The following is a 17742-nucleotide window of genomic DNA, read 5'->3' as shown; positions in this document are numbered from 1 at the left end:
AAGTTATATATTTGTAAAAAGGGTAGTTTTTATTATTATTAGCTATTTAATAATAAACATATCCTCCTTTATTATTGGATATAGCGGTTATACGAGGGGCCTGAAAAAGTTTTATATTCGAGGGGATATAATCCAAGTTTTATAAGTGTATCTTATCGTTGTAATATTATATAAGTTAAGTAAAATTAATATTCGTAACTTTTATTACATAAATACTACTACCACTAAGGCGTTATTCGTATTTTTTATAACTAACAAATGATTTAATTTAATAAAAATTATTATTACTTAAAATATCTTTATTATTATTTTTAAATACATTAATATTTAAGTTATCGTTATTTATCTTAATGCGATAATTCTTTTATATGTGGCTATATTTGTTATATTTATAATAAAGTGGGCTTTTGCTTTTTTTATAGTTAAAAAAATGTTTAAACTTTTAAGGCTTTTTCTTTTAATTATCACTTTTAACGTTATTTGTAAACTTAGTTATTTTAAACTTTTTCCTATTTATTTTATTTTTAAATTTATTAATAAAATTATTAATAATTTATTAAATAATGAAGTCTTTTATACGTAGTATTTTTATTATTATTTTAGTCTAATTTTTTACCTTTTTTTCGACATTAGTTAAAAATATAATAACTTATTAATTATTATTACTTTTTATATTAATTTTATAGCATTTTTATACAATTAATTGCCATTTAAATATGTACTTAACGGGGTTTTTACCGTTGTATTTTCTTTTTAATAAGGCGTTTTAAAGGTTTTTTTAACAAGCTTTTCCGGTGGATATATATGTCTTTTAAAACATTTTAAGCATTTTAATGCCTTTTTTTATTTTTAAGATTAAGTCGAATAAAGCACGTTTACAAGTTTAAATAATTACTTTCGTAAATTAAAGTTCGTTTTTTTTAATAAGCTCGATACTTTTTTTATATCTAATTTCTTTAAAGGCTAACATTAAAGCTTTTCAATAAATTTAATAATTTAATATATCTTTTAAGTGGTTTTTTTTATTTAATTTAAAATTAAAGTGTTTTCATTTAAAGTTATAATTTTTTTGTTTAAAAGATTTTTTTTTTTTTAGTTTTAACTTCTTCTTTTTTTAAGAAAAGTTATTTAAGCTTTTATTTAATAATAATAATAATAATAAGTTTAATAAGTTAAAGTTAAAATTAAATGAATCGTTATTTGATTCGTAATCGTTTATAATAACCATATCGTTAAAAGTAATTTTCTTTTTAATCTTAATTGCCTTAGCCTTTAAAGCTTTTTTAAGTATTTCGGATTTTTAATAAATCTTTTAATTATCCTTAAATTTTAAGCTCTTAAATAACTTAAACAAATCATTTTTAGATTTTAAATTTTTACTATTAAATAATCTTCGTTTAAGCTTATTACTTTCACCATGAAAATTACGACGATTATTATTAAAAGATTTATCGTTATTAACAAATTCCTTATTATAAAGGGAATTATTCCTTCCCTTAAATTAACTTAAGGGGTTTTTACTTAATAAGGCGGGCTATTATTAAAAAACAATCATTTAAAAATTAACCATTTTTATTAATTTCTTAATTTAATTATCGTTAACCTTTTATTATTTTTTAACGTTAATAAAGCTACAAGTTACAATAAATTTTAATGTTTTTATTTTTTTATTATAATTCGCTTAAATTTTATCAAACTTTTTCTTTAACTTTTCCATTTTAATGATTTTATTAAATAATTTAACGATGTAATCGATAATAAGGTAATTATATATTTAATTTTCCATAAATCGATGTAATTAACTTTTTAAATTATTAATTTAATTTTATAAGTTAACGATTATTATTTTTTATTTACCTTTAAAAAAAGTCATTTAAAAAATAATTATTACAATTAATTAAAGTGTAAAATTAACATTAAAATATTACCATATAATTAATTACGAATTATGGAAAAGGTTAAATTAAATTATTACTTTACTTTATAAGCTTAATTATAACCTTATATATTAGCTTAACTAATTAATTACATTATAATACCTTAAACAATTATAATTAAGATAACCTTAAATTATTATTACTTATAAAAAGCTTAAAAAGGTATTAAAGTTAAGTATTATATTTATTTATTTTAAAAAAAGTTTATTAAATAAAGTTTAAATAAGGTTATTAAAATATTTAAAATAATAATATAACAAGTAAAATCTTAAAATAATAAATTTTTTAATTATTAATAATAACGAAAAATTAATGATAAAATATAACATTAAATAAATATTAAAATTAATTAAGAAATTTATTAAAATGGTGGAAGGTTTATTATATTTCCTATTAATTTTATTGCTTTTTAACGAGTATAAACTTAAAGAATGGAAAAAATTAATATATTAAAAGCAACACTAAATCTGTAGTAGGAGTATATGCATTTCGTCCGTAGTACTACCTGGTCTTCTATACAAATTTAGGTGTGCGCATAAGTATCTTTGCCATATCTAATTTAACGCCACGTTAAAACCATTCCAGCCTATCCAAATAATTTTTCAAAAATCCCCAAAGATATTTATCTTTGTCGCCTCGACGAGACGGATTGATTGATATATGTTTCAGATCTTAAAAAATTTAATTGATCGAGTTATTGATTGATTTTTGATTGATTTTATCGGGCCTTACTGTATGGTGTTTTGAATCAAGGTGGTAAGGGAGGTGGCCCATGCGTAGTACCGGTCGCAACTTTAACTATGGATAACTCTTCTAATAGAGTAGCTGCAATTGTGCAACTGGGATTAATCTGCTTCTTGAATTGAGACCTTCAAATTGGTGTTTTTAATGGAGAATTTAAAGATGGTATGGATGGGTTGCAATTGATTGAGAGCTTGGTGTGTATTGGAGCTACCGGAGCTGCGTTACTAGCGCCATATTGCGGACAAAAAGCTAAGTATTCTTATTGCGGATTTAGTGTTGCTCTTAATAATATATATATTTTTTATTTATTATTATAATTAATTTTCTTCGTTTTCTTCTTCTTCGTCCTCCTTTTTATTAATTAAATTTTCATAATCGTTAAAATTAATATTTTCTTCCTCATTTTTTTAATTTTCTTTAACTTATTTAACTTTTTTATTTCCTTTATTAAACTCTTTTTTTAAATTTTAACCTTTTTAAGAAATCTTTTCTTAATTTTCGTAATTTTCGTTAAAATCAAAGTTAACTTAAACCATTATTATATCTAAGATTAAATCTTTATTTATATTACCATTTTTAATTATATTTTATATCGCACTTTAAAAGTTATCACTTTCACTTTAACTTTCAAATCTTATTTTAAATTATACTCTTAAAAGCTTTTTAAGAATTATAATAAATATAACCTTTTTAAGCATTTAAATTAATATATAAGTTAAAATTAAAGTAACTTTTAAAATAATCTTTAATATAATATTAAATATTAAAATAATTCTTAAAGTTATCTTTAATAAAATAATAAATATAATCACTGGTAATATTAATATTAATAATCGATTTAATTTAAAACTTAATTTACGACTTAATTCAAAGCTTAATTTATAAATAAATTTAAAGTTATTATAATTTAATTATTATTATATTAAAAATATTATCGGTTTTTTTTATTATTACACTTATAAATTAAACTTTATACTTTTTAAATAATCTTAAGTTTTAAATTCTTTAAAGCTAATTTTAACTTTAAATTTATTTAACTCCACTAGATTTAAATTAATTAAAACAACCTCGTATTTTAGATTTTTTAACTTATTTTCATTATAACGTCTTTTTTCGTTAAATTTAACATCTTTTATAAAAATAACTTAATTAAATTATAACACTTAAATCTTATATATCTTTAATTGTTTATCCTTATATTTTATTATATAACCTTTAATTACTTAAAATACTTACTTTTTTCCATATAAAACTTATTTCTTTTATACTTAAACAATCGCTTTAAAAATTCATAAATTTAATAAATATTCCTTCTTTATTTTTTTAAAAAGTTTAAAATAATTACAAAAATAGCTATAAAAAGATTTATAATTCTTATTAACTTTTATAAAAAATAAATTTATAATTATAACAATTATTTTTTTAACTTATAATTAAAAAAACATCGATAACTTAAATTTAATTATAACAACCTTTATTAAAATAATTACCAAGTCGTTAACTTTTTTAACTTATTCGTTTTACTTTAATATATAATTAATTATCACTTTAAATTATATACCAACTTTTCTAAGTTTATTTTTTATAACTTTTTTCTTTTTTAAGAATTTTTTTCTTTTATTAAAATGAAAAATCTAAATTTTAAATTTAATTTAAAGTTTAACTTCTTTTTAAAAATTAAATATTAATCGATAAATTACTTCCTTATTTCTTAAAAACTTCACTTATTAATAACTATTATATCCATTTATAAATATACATAAATACTTAAAACTTATATAACTTTTTTAATTATAAAATAAGACATTTATATAAATAACTTAAAAAAATTATAATGTTAAAATTAAAAATACTCTTTAAATAAGTTTTTTTACCTTTATTTATATATATATATCGCAAAATTCCAACTTAAATAAAATCTTTAACTTTAATCCACATCTTTCATAAGCTAATTTAATTCTTAGAAAACTTACATACATTAAACGTTTATACATTAAATCAATATTAACCGCCTGTTAGGACATGGCCATGGACGTGGATGTGGCCATGGACGTGGATGTGGCCATGGACGTGGATAGCCACTCCCGTGGCTATCCATGGCTACTGCCATGTGGGCATCCCTATGGTTGCTGCTGCCACAGCTAGCTGAACCTTATCTGTGTATATATAGCTCTTGAGACGCTGGGAGCTCAGCTCTCTTCTTCTCTTCTATATTCTCTATTGATTGATTGTTTGACCTTTTGAGTCCCATCATTTGGTAGCACCTCTGCGCCACGGTCGAAAGACCCCCATACCATCCCGGTTCATCCGAAGGGTGAGCAATATGCTCACCCAGAAAATCCTCAGACCTTTTGGTTGTTGAAGGGTCAATCAACAACCCCATCCTTATTCATTGACCATATTGTTATTCATTGATCTCATCCTTATCCATCGACCATATCTTTAATCATGGACCAACCATAACCCCATCCTTATCCATTGACCATATCCCTATTTTGCCCATCCTTATTCATTGACCATATCCCTATTTGCCCATCCTTATTCATTGACCATATCTCTTATCCATTGCCATATGGATACCTACGCATCTGGGACAACTCTTATATCATTTATCTATTGCCGTCCAACTACTTTTTTTTAATCCAACCGACTCCTATAGATATATTAATCTGTTTTAGCATATCCGGCACCGGTCCGACACCCACCAAGCGCAACGTCTCTCCCTAGCCAGAAAACACGTGGCTAAGACCTTCAATTCTTGGTCCCTCTAACCGACGAAACCCTTCAACTCTCGGTCACCTCAGCCGACGAGACCCTCCAACACAACAGCCATTCAACATAGCTGTCCTAGAAACACTATTCCCTTTATATCTTTATCCCTATATATCAGCAAAGCCGTAATAGAGCCTCAACGCACAGGCCATCGGCAAAGCCTCAGGGCAACCCAACACCACCCCGACAACTAAGACCACTCACATCTATCCCGCTAGGAGGACTGTCTGGAGTTACTTCAATTATTGAAGCAGCACGGGTCTGCTTAGAGATTCGTATCAGGGGTCAACACACATGTGTGGTAGATAACGTGGACGTTATCCTTTCCATTGAAAGGGGGGTGATGTTAGGACATGGCCATGGACGTGGATGTGGCCATGGACGTGGATGTGGCCATGGACGTGGATGTGGCCATGGACGTGGATAGCCACTCCCGTGGCTATCCATGGCTACTGCCATGTGGGCATCCCTATGGTTGCTGCTGCCACAGCTAGCTGAACCTTATCTGTGTATATATAGCTCTTGAGACGCTGGGAGCTCAGCTCTCTTCTTCTCTTCTATATTCTCTATTGATTGATTGTTTGACCTTTTGAGTCCCATCACCGCCACAAAAATGGTTTAAGGTTTATATTAATCATTAAAGATTTTAAATAATTAAAATACTTTTAATCTTTATAACCACTTAATCTTTACCACTTCTTAAATTATTAAATCCTTTAAACGTAAAGTATTTATTATCCCATTAAATATAATACCGTTATCTCTTAATTATCCCATACTTATCAAATTTATAAACGTTTTTAAATAATAACTTACATTTAAAAGTTATAAATTAATTACACCCTTATTACTTTAATAAACCTTTATTATCATTATATTATAACTTAAAACTTTAACTTTATTATTATTTAAAGTTATTATACCTAATAATATTAAAAAAGATTAATAAGTTTTAAACCACTTAAAATTATTAAACATATAATTTATATAACTTAAATCATTAACGCACACATTTTAAAAAAAGTTTCCGGTTTAATTAAAATTTATAACTATAATTAAAAAAATATTCACTAATAAAAAGTCGTTATTTACTTATCCGTATAATAAAACTTTAATATTAATATTTAATAAGCCTTTAAATACTTTACCTTTTCCTAATTTAATTATTACTTTACCCTTTAAAACTAGCTTTAACTTTAAATAAAAAACGTAACACTTTTTAATTCCTTTCATATAACACTTTTTACATTAAATACACCATTATTAAGTTAAATAATATTTCTTTTTACATATTATATAATCGATAAATTATTTCTTCTTTAATTTTAATAACTCACCTTTTTTAATGTTTAAATTTAACGGTTTAAATAAAAATATAATTACTATTAAATCCTTATTATTCGCCTTTTATGTAAATTCTTCTAAGAATAATTGCTAAATTAAGACTTCCTTTTAATAATCCCATTCTAAGAATTAATATTAATCTAAATATTATTTCTTAATAACTTTCATTATATTAAATATTTTTACGGTTTTAAATAAATTAAAATTTAATTATTTAAATTTATTAAACACTTTCTTAAATTTAATTATATAATCACGTAAAGTTATTTCATTTTTAAGAATAAGGTTTTTTAATTAATAATATAATTAAAATATTAATTATTTAAAAACTTTAAATATTATTTTTAATATTAAATCGTAAACCACTTTAAAATCGTTTTTTTTATCTTCTTAACTAATTACTTCCAATTAAGTAATCACGTTTAAATTACATAATAAACTTATTAATAAAGCCATATAATAAATTCTTTTTTTGCAATATTTTCGTTTTACTTTATTAAATATTCCTTATAAAAACGTTTATTATATATTATTAATAAATCCATTAAATCCATAATATTAGCAATATTAATATAGAGCAACACTAAATCTGCAGTAGGAGTATTTAGCTTTTTGTTTGCAGTATGGCGCTAGTAGCGCAGCTTCGGTGGCTCCAGTACATATTAAGCTTTCAATCAATTGCGACCCATCCATACCATCTTTAAATTTTCCATTGAAGATACCAATTTGAAGGTTTTAATTTAAGGAGCAGATTGATCCTAGTTGCACGATTGCAGCTACTTTATTGGAAGAGTTATCCATGGTTGAAGTTGCGACCGGTATTGCGTATGGGCCATCTCCTTTATCACCTTGATTTAGGATACCATATAGTAGGGCCCGATGAGATTAATTAAAGATTAATCAATAATTCGATCAATTGAATTTTTTGAGATCTGAAACATATATCAATCAATCCGTCTCGTCGAGGCGACAAAGATAAATGTCTTTGGGGATTTTTGAAAAATTGTTTGGATGGGTTGGAGTGGTTTTGACGTGGCGTTGAATTGGGTGTGGCAGAGGTATTTGTGCGCACATTTAAATTTGTATGGGAGATTAGGTAGTATTGCGGACGAAATGTATGTACTCTTATTGCGGATTTAGTGTTGCTTATTATTAAATAAATTTAGTTTTTTTTTTAGCTTTTCGTTTAGCCTTTTACTTAGCTTTTTTAACTTTCTTAGCTTTTTTAGTTAATATAAGTTTAACGGTTATTTTAATTATTATTTTAATCCTTAAAATTTTTATAATTAAAACGATTTTTTAAAAAAAAAAAAACTCCGATATTTTATAACGAATTAAGCCTTATAAAAAGAAAAAAAAAGTCCTTTTTTACGTTAATAAAGTTTAAAGTTTATTATTATTACGAAAGTTAAATTAAAAAGAATTTACCGGCTTATATTTTAATAAATATTAAAATTAAATAAATTATAACTTTATTATTAGTTAAATCACTTAAATAAGTTAAAAATGATTTAAAGATATAGGAATAATAGAAATTAATATTTAATAAATAATTTAATAGTTTTATAAAATAAAAGGTTTTTAAATTAATTGATTTTTTTTTAAAAGAGAAATTATTACCGATTAAATAGGTTTTAAATTAAAAGTTTAATAAAAAGGGTGAATTTATACGTAATTAAGTAAGATTAGTTATATATAATAATTTTAAGATTAACGATTTCTAGGTAATTTAAGATGTTTATATTATAATTATAAGTTTAATTATAATTAAAATCTTTTTTACCTTAATGGTAATTTTTAATCTTAAATGTTTATAATTTAACATTATTATTACGTTTTTAAATAATATAATTTTAAAAGGAATTAAAATTTATATTAAATAAGTAACTAGTTATAAAAATGGAATAAACCAAGTGTGAAAGTTTAAGTTATCTCAGTGAACTCAGACCACAAGTTTATGCTCATGTACCTTTCCAGCCACATCGGCTTTCAGCCAATCACAACGATTAGGCAAGCTAAAAAGATGAACACAAACTTGTGGTCTGAGCCTACAATGTCAAATTTTTGTCAAAACAACAACAATTCAATCAATCAATCAATCAATTAATTAGATAAAAATATTCAATCACGTCTGTCCCATCTGTCAACTATTAAGCTCTTAACTAACTCAAAAGCAGAATCTAAGAACATCTGCAAGGCAGGCTGCAAGCCGTTTTAGAAGGCCAGGTCGGATCGGATTATTATTAACGCGGCGTCTCACGCCACTGTAATGGACAATCGACGCGCCTTTCAAAAGCCTTCCAAACGTCGCGCTTTTCAAAGCCTTCCAAACGTCGCAACCAAATGGGAAAGGTCTTTAGGGCTAGATATTGCAATTACCTCTATTGGAAGCTTGGTTTGAAACGATTTGGTCCAGTTGTTGTGTCGTGGTTGCTGGCGAGCATGATGGTTTTTGACACAATTTTGGTTGGAATGGGTTGGAACGTCGCGTTTTTGAAAGCCTTCCAAACGTCGCGACCGGATAAAAAAGGTCTCTAGGGCCAGATATTGCAATTATCTCTAATGGCAGCTTAATTTGAAATCATTTGATCAGGTTTTTGTGGTGTGGTTGCTGACAAGCATGATGGTATTTTGACATATTTGACATAATTTCAATTGAAATGGCTTGGAGTGCCATTCCGACTAGCGTTTTACAGTTTATGCTCAGACTAGAAATCAAAAAACAACGCTTTTTTGGCCCCACATGTACATGTGCACGGGCCAAAAAATGATGTTGGTGGGCGCAGCCCGCCATTTTTTGATTTTTAGGCTAAGCTCGCTAAGATAAAGTTTAAGTAAGTATTTTATAACTTAAAACGAGTTTTAATTTAGTGGTTTAAAAATAGAGTTTTGCTATGTGCACTACCTATTTTTGCTATCGGGGCCTTAGGTGCACTACCTTTAAGTACCGGTACATGCCCTAAATTTTGAAATCCGGGCCTAATCTAGCGCCCCCAGCTGCCCACCTCAATTCAATCCAAATAACTTTCTGAAACATATAGCCACAAACGTGCAACTGGATTCAATTGAAAGAGAATCCGATTGCCAATTGATTGATATAGGGCTCTAATTGGGGCGATACGTGGTCGCAAAGTTATTCAAGTAAGCAGGTCGCAGCCTGGGAGGCACGTGATCACCCTTAGATCCACACTAGGAGCTCTTAGGGCCAGACTAAGAGCTCTTAGGGCCACGCTAAGGCCCTTAGAGCCGCCTAAAGCCCCTAGAGCCCCCTGGGGTCACGCTAAGCAGTATCACGTGACCCTCCACGATACATTTACCGCAATAACTTTTCAACCACATATCGCCTCAGTTCGAGACCTGTATCAATCAATTGGCAATTGAATTACCATTCAATTGAACCCGGGGGCATCTTGGTGCGACATGTGGTTGAAAAGTTATTCAGGGTTGAAACTGATCAATAAGGTTTGGGCCTAAGGGCTCTAAGGGCGCTAAGGGCCCATAGTGTGGCTCTAAGGGTGATCACGTGCTTCCCGTTCCGCCACCTATTTACTTGAATAACTTTGCGACCACGTATCGCCTCAGTTTGAGGCCTATATCAATTAATTGGAAATTGGATTCTCCTTCTATTGAATCCGGTTGCATCATGATGCGATATATGGTTGAAGAGTTATTTGGGTGGATGGGATGGATGGCTTGGACGGGCCCCGGCTTTTAAGATTTAGTGGACTTATGGGATGTACAATACTTAATGGTAGTGCACCTAAGGCCCCGATAGCAAAAATAGGTAGTGCACATAGCAAAACTCTAAAAATATATTAAAGGTAATAAAAAAGATGAAGTTTAAGAGTATATTTATGAAGTATTATTTATTTAAAAATGAAAAACTAAGAGTTTTTATATTAATATATGTTAACGATTTATTAATTATAGGTAATATACTTAAAATTATCGAGAAAATAAAGATTAATTTAAACGATATTTTCAAGTTTAATGAGATAAGTAAAGTGGTTAAATTTATTGGATTTAAAATTAAACGAAATAAGGAATTATGTTAAATATTCCTTAATTAATTTAAATTTACTAAAAAAGTTTTTTTAAAATATAATGTTAAAATATTAAAAAAAATAAAGTCGTTATGAAAATTTGATATTATAATTTTATTAATATGGGAAAAAATTATTAAATTTAAACGTGTTAAATATATTAAAGAAATAAGATTTTTAAATTAATTATTTATTAAAACTTGCTTAAATATAATTAAAATTATATTAACTTTTATAAAAGTTAACGTAAGATTTAATAAGATTTATTTTAAATTAAAAAAACATTTATAGAAATATATTAATATTATATAAAATTTTAGAATAATGTTAAATAGTAAATATAATTTTAAGAATTTAAAGTTAATAATTTAAGTAAATGTTATTTTTATAAATTATTTAAAATTAAAAAAGTTAATAAGAGCTTATTTAATAATTTTAATAAAAGGTTTTATATATTAAAGTTTAAAAAAATAATTATTAATTATATTAAATAATATAGAAGTAAAGTTTATTAATTTATTTTTAATAAGATTATTGGGAATATAAATATTAAAACTTTTTTAAAAGTTAAGATATTTTTAATTAAAGTTTTTATTATTTTTTTTAGATTTAATTAATGTGATTATTATAGTTTTTAATTTTTTAAATATAATAAGAATTTATTATATCGATATTTAATATAAATGGATTATTGATAAAGTTTAATGTGGAGATATTAAAATTTAATATATTAGAATTAAGGAAATAGTGGCAAATAAATTAATTAAATTATTAGTGAAAGAAAAATATAAGGTTTTTATTTAATTAATGGGTTTAAGAAAGTGCGAATGGAAAAAATAAATTTATAAATATTATTTTAGAAAATTGAAAAAAAAAAACGATTATTATTTTAAAAAGAAATGGAAAATTGTATTTTAGTTATTTAATTATATAGCTTTAAGATTATTTACCGATAGTAAATGTGGCAATAGTTGTATAGCTTTGTGCTAATAGGGGTGTGTTATAAATGCCTTAAACATTTTTAATTATATGGCCTTTATGGCTATATATTGGCATTTTGCCATTTGTAGTTTGGGAATAAAGTAAGCTTTTTTCTTTTTTTCTTTTTTTTTCTTGCTTGTAGTTGTATTGTAATAAAATAAAATCTCCTGTAGTTTTAAGACTCTTTCTAAATCCATGGCTAATTGTCTTAACATGACAATTACTCCCATATTCTCTGTTTTAGGGATATTAAAAGGTGGTGGAAGTTATGGAATGCCCATCACCGACTAAAGCATGTACTCATTTCATCGTCAATCCCCAAAGCACTACCAAAGAAACTGCCTCAAACTCAACTAGCTGGGTTGAGATTGACGTCAGCAACGAGTACTTGGAGGAATATTTCATAGGAGAGGAGACAGGAATTGGCTAATGGTTATGCTGGCTAGGTATTGAGCGTCTCCCAGTTGTGTTCACCTTAGTCGCGTAGAGTCATATATATGTGTACCTAGTTGAGGCTTGTCCTCGATAAATGTACTCAGACTCTTAAATACGACGGTAGTGGTTGTACTACCATCGCCTTTCTTCTATCCCCTTAAGTGGCATAAAGCAGCAGCAGACACGTAGTGAAGCAACATCGAATTTCAGTCGGGTCTGGCTGGTCGTTAGTGATGACGACGAAACTTCTAGTGGTAGCTGTGGTGGTGGCCATTGTCATCGTTTAACCTAGGAAACAGGGCAAATTATGTTCCCTCTGACCTAGGTAGAACCCCAGTGCTGTTTCTAGCAATTCATGGGAATTACATTATGGGTCTAGGTTAGTTACCTCGGTAGTTTTCAAGGTTGCTAACCTTACTAACTACTCTACCCTAGACAATACCCTCGCTATGTTTCCCCTCTCGTTGCTTGGAATCGCCGACGGTCTAATCATGCTTCAGCGCCACTTGCTAGTAGTTACTAGCTGTTAGCGGTGTTAGGTTAGCAGGTTACGCCGCTGGAAATGATCGGACTATTCTTCACCGAAATCGGACTTAAACCAAACATCAATGTTTTGCTTCATCTCCAGCTTTTTCCCCAACCATCCCCGCATGGGGAAGCGGTTCCGATGTAACGGTACTGCTAACCCAAAATCGCATAAAGGATATCCACTTACCCCAATTGTTTCCAAATACTAAACAAGTACGCATCTAAGTAGAAGCACTACAACAGGCACAATGTCTAAGAATTCTATGGAGTAAAAGGTCTAGAAGTCCATGGTCAGGTTAGCATTCCCCATCATTTAGCTGCATCGTCCTTGTCGCCTCTACAAACATGTTGGGATGACTTCTACGTGCCTAGTAGTACCTAGTATGAGGACTCTCATTGAGGAGATAGCCATCTACCTAGTCCAGCCATGTTCACCCCGGCCCGCGTAATTATAAATTTCCTCCACCGATTGTCATGCCTAGAAGTCATTAATCCATCGCTAGACTATTTCTGTCCTTGGCCGTGAGAAGGGCCGAATGCCAGTTCGGCTTTCAACGATGAGAGCCGATTTATTCAATGTGAGTCTACACGTCCTCATAGGATATATAAGCCAGTTCGTGCGTTCTGTTTATACAGCTATCCTGATGTTGCTAATCCATCACCATGTTGTTCACAGTCTCCCTTGGCTGGGCGTTAAGCCCCCTGTTTCTCGCAGTCCAGGCGCAGCAGGAACCCGTCACCAGTGATACTTACTTCTATGGCGCATCTGAGCCTGTCTATCCCACCCGTATGTTTCTCCTTAAACCGTGTTGTACAATGAAGAATTGAGCTAAAGTATACTTGCAGCCGAGATCCTCGAGGAAGGACCTTGGGCAGATGCAGTCAATAAGGCCAGGGAGTTGGTTAGTCAGTTGACAATAGAAGAAAAGGTTAGGCTTAAACGAACGTGGTTCTTGGGGCTAGCTAACAAAATATGTTAGGTGAACCTCACGGCTGGTGCTACCTCTCAAACCGGATGTTCTGGCTTCATACCCAACATCACCAGGGTCAACTTTCCTGGGATGTGCTTGGCTGATGCAGGCAACGGTGTACGGGGGACCGACTATGTCAGTGCATGGCCGGCCGGGCTACACGTCGGTGCTAGGTAAGTTCTCTGCTATCCCTGAAAGAAATCATAATGAGACGAGTTCGGTGATTGACATTGGACCAGCTGGAATAAGGACTTGACTCGTCAAAGAGCCCACTTCATGGGTAGCGAGGCCAGGGTCAAAGGAGTCAACATTCTTCTTGGGCCGATGGCTGGTCCTTTAGGTCGTGTAGTCATGGGAGGTCGCAATTGGGAAGGTATGTCGTATCGAAGATGACAACTGAGAATGCTTGTCTAGTAGCTGACCGAATTTGCCTAGGGTTTTCCATCGACCCGTACCTAACTGGGGTACTGATCCAGGAAACAGTGGAAGCTATACAAAATACTGGCGTCATTACTACTACCAAGGTAATGTGAATTCTAATCTAGGGGTTTTGAATACTAACGAATATAGCATTTCATCACACAAGAGCAGGAAACGCATCGACTTCCAACGACTATCGACCCTATTGTTGAGAGTGTGTCCTCGAACGTCGACGATAAGACCATGCACGAGCTCTACCTATGGTAAACCGAATGAACCCAATTCACGACTATAGCTAATTCTTTCAGGCCATTCTATAACGCTGTGAAGGCAGGTACGGGAGCGGTCATGTGCTCGTACAATCGTGTCAACAATTCCTACGGCTGCCAGAATAGCAAAACCCAAAACGGGCTTTTGAAGGGCGAATTAGGATTCCAAGTATGTATTGACTATTCTCATCGTTAACTATAACTGACATATTAGGGCTTTGTCGTCTCGGACTGGGGAGCGCAAATGTCTGGAGTCGCCAGTGCGTTGGCGGGTCTCGATGTCGCGATGCCGAACGGTGCCGGGAAATGGGCCGGTAATCTAACCCTCGCCGTCCAAAACGGCTCCGTTTCTGTATCTCGACTCGACGACATGGCAACAAGGTAACGCATAGCCGAATCGTTTGTTTTAATTGGTCATGCTAATTCATACGTAGGGTTATCGCTTCCTGGTACCAGATGAACCAGGACCATGAGGGATTTCCATCGCCAGGTTACGGTATGCCAGCGAATCTTACTGATCCGCACGATGTAGTAGATGCACGCAACGCGAGCTCCAGACCGACACTGTTCAACGGAGCAGTTGAAGGCCACGTACTAGTGAAGAACACCAACAGCGCCCTGCCCCTTGACTCCAGTCAAATGAAACTAATTTCGCTATTTGGGTACTCTGCCAAAGCACCTGACCACAACACGCCAGAGGGACCAGATAGCACCTACCAATTCGGCCCTTGGACCATGGGTTTGCAGGCCGCGAACGCAACTGAGGTGAACATCGGGTGGATGGGCAACCTCAGCATCTCATACTCTTCTATTGCACCGAACGGCACGCTGGTGTCGGGGGGTGGGTCAGGGGCTACTGCACAGAGTCTCATCAGCGCCCCCTTCGACGCCCTCGTCTCCCAGTGCCAGGAAGATGGAACTGCATTGTTCTGGGACTTTGAATCTGGAAATCCAGCCGTAAACCCCACATCAGATGCGTGCATTGTAATTGGCAATGCTTGGGCTACGGAAGGCTATGACAGACCCAGCCTACGTGATGAGTTCACGGACGGGCTGATCGAGAGCGTTGCGAGTCAATGCGCTAATACTATTGTCGTCTTCCACAACGCTGGCGTCCGGCTTGTGGACAACTTCATTGACCACCCCAACGTCACGGCCGTCATCTTCGCACACCTACCAGGTCAGGAGAGTGGGAAAGCACTTATATCGCTATTGTACGGAAAGACTAACCCATCTGGTCGTCTCCCTTATACCGTCGCACGCAAAGAATCCGACTACGGCCGAGTCACCAATCCAGACCTAACAGTCCTAGGGTCGGGGGTTCCTTACGAGTTGTTCCCTCAGTCCGACTTTTCCGAAGGCGTATTTGTTGACTATCGCCATTTTGATGCCCATAACATTACCCCTCGTTTTGAGTTCGGCTTTGGTCTAAGCTACACAACATTTGACTATTCGGACCTGTCAGTCTCGAAGGTATCGGATGCGTTACAACCGTACCCTACGGGGCGCGTGGTCGAGGGGGGACAGGAGGATCTTTGGGAAGTTCTATTCACTGTAGAAGCAAGTGTTACAAACGCGGGAGATGTTGAGGGTAAGGAAGTTGCTCAGCTCTATATTGGTGTCCCGGGGGGGAGCAGTCCATCTAAGCAACTCCGGGGTTTTGAAAAGCCCTGTATTGGAGTGGGGGGGAATGCAGAGGTGAGCTTTCCGCTCACCAGAAGAGACTTGAGTGTCTGGGACTCTGAGGCCCAGAAGTGGCTCTTGCAAGAAGGCGAATATAATGTGTTCGTCGGGAGGAGCTCTAGGGATTTGCCCCTGACGGGTAATTTCAAGATATGATGTCTACCATCTCTTAACATATGACATTAGACTAGCCATTCTGTAACTATATACTCCATTGCATACAGGCTGCTTAATATCCCCCTAAAGTATCAGCGGTAAAGGATGTGCTGGTGTTTAAAGTATTCAATCGCCTAGGTACTATGTACCAAGGTCACAACAGTATTGTGCCAACGTTGAACTACACTTAAATACCTAGGTATGATAAATTCATCTGTTGTCCGAGAGCCGCACGAGTAAAAGCAGATTTCCGTCTCTTATACCTTTATCCATCACTCCTTCTTAGTGTGTTTCTGCGGGGCCTCTATTCGCGGGCGTATATTTCGAGTGGTTCAAGGCGCAGGCATAGCCAGTGCAGCCCAGCATGCAGCTTGACAACTTCCGTATGATGTGTTGCAAAGAATGATTGATGCAGGAGCTGAAGCACCCAGCGTCGCACCCCAAGTGAAGCCTGCAGCTGAATAGCAAGCCATTACGACAGCCGAGCAGCCTGCCTGGCATACGCCATACGCGATGGGTCCAGCTATGGTAGTAGCCGCGAACAAAGTAGAAGCAAGGAACTTAGTAGACTTCATCGTGTAGCTGAACGATATGGAGTACGATTCAATATTGAGGTTTTGTGATTTATTTTGGCCGTTTTCTGGGAAGTTGGGATGTGTATCCTAGACTGGGTTGTAGGTGGATGATCATCTCCAACTTACAAGAATAGGACGAGGGCAAGATTTATAGGTATGCCGTATCTACCTGATTACTAGGTAGTTTTGGGTAGAAATACTTGGGTTTCACGGAAATGGTGTTATTGGGCCACCTACCTCTTTCTACATCCAACGAGCGCATCACAAACACCTTGTTGCAGGTGCCTGAGGTCCATTGGCCCCACTAGGTCATATATTGTCACTCCGCCAGTGTAGTCAGGAATAAAGCAAGCTTTCTTCCTTTCATCTTTCTTCTTCTTGGTTGCAGTTAACCTGCAACCACCCGTTTATATGAGCACCCCCTGATTTTAATATACCTAACCTAGGTTAGTATCCAGGTACCGTCTTATTGGAACTTGCCATACTTCCAGGTTGTCATAAGCCTTGAAAGTCTATACCTGCATATATATTCTACAGTATTCAGAAGGTCTAACTTGCATCAAATATAAGATACGTGGCAAAGAGAAGTAAACTTAAGTATGTACTCCAAGTAACCTACTTTTGACTATGTGGATGGTGCCTCCACCCATCGATATTAATGCTGAGGCGTGGTCAGTACCTACTTTCTAAGTAATTTGGATCGGTCCCCTTACCTTTCACGAATGAAAAATGCTTCGTGGACCAATCTGGCCAAATTCCGTATTGGTTTTGGCGTTATCAGATGATAATCGTTAATACCTTCTGCTACGTTTTCCCCGTTGGTTGCCTGTTCGGCTCCTGCGTGACAATAATCAACTGCCATTGGTGTTTCACTGCCTAACCTA

General features: G+C 32.8%; 2 protein-coding genes across 2 annotated transcripts; one reads left to right on the top strand and one right to left on the bottom strand.

Annotated features, from left to right (window-relative positions):
• Positions 1-12824: 12824 nt before the first annotated feature.
• Positions 12825-16378, top strand: GGS25DRAFT_493232 (glycoside hydrolase superfamily). The gene is made up of 10 exons (XM_049261237.1): positions 12825-13229; positions 13288-13571; positions 13631-13713; positions 13765-13928; positions 13995-14128; positions 14191-14279; positions 14326-14438; positions 14484-14613; positions 14659-14825; positions 14879-16378. The coding sequence occupies exons 2-10, from the start codon at positions 13448-13450 to the stop codon at positions 16281-16283; spliced, it is 2409 nt and encodes an 802-aa protein (XP_049117281.1). The 5' UTR covers positions 12825-13229; positions 13288-13447; the 3' UTR covers positions 16284-16378.
• Positions 16379-17154, bottom strand: GGS25DRAFT_493230 (uncharacterized protein). Its single transcript, XM_049261236.1, has one exon. The coding sequence runs from the start codon at positions 16856-16858 to the stop codon at positions 16616-16618; it is 243 nt and encodes an 80-aa protein (XP_049117280.1). The 5' UTR covers positions 16859-17154; the 3' UTR covers positions 16379-16615.
• Between the last annotated feature and the right edge of the window lie 588 nt (positions 17155-17742).

The sequence above is a fragment of the Hypoxylon fragiforme genome (genome assembly GCF_022984875.1).
Source record: "Hypoxylon fragiforme strain CBS 206.31 chromosome Unknown GGS25scaffold_5, whole genome shotgun sequence".
NCBI lineage: Eukaryota > Fungi > Ascomycota > Sordariomycetes > Xylariales > Hypoxylaceae > Hypoxylon > Hypoxylon fragiforme.
Note: the sequence above shows the minus strand (reverse complement) of the source record. Positions and strands in the feature narration are given on the sequence as shown.

Excerpts from the sequence above, each read along its gene's own strand:
- GGS25DRAFT_493232 (XM_049261237.1), top strand. The coding sequence starts at position 13,448 with ATGTTGTTCACAGTCTCCCTTGGCTGGGCGTTAAGCCCCCTGTTTCTC. Across the intron at positions 13,572-13,630 it reads TGAGCCTGTCTATCCCACCC|CCGAGATCCTCGAGGAAGGA; the intron begins GTATGTTTCTCC and ends GTATACTTGCAG. Across the intron at positions 14,614-14,658 it reads AGGGCGAATTAGGATTCCAA|GGCTTTGTCGTCTCGGACTG; the intron begins GTATGTATTGAC and ends CTGACATATTAG.
- GGS25DRAFT_493230 (XM_049261236.1), bottom strand. The coding sequence starts at position 16,858 with ATGAAGTCTACTAAGTTCCTTGCTTCTACTTTGTTCGCGGCTACTACC.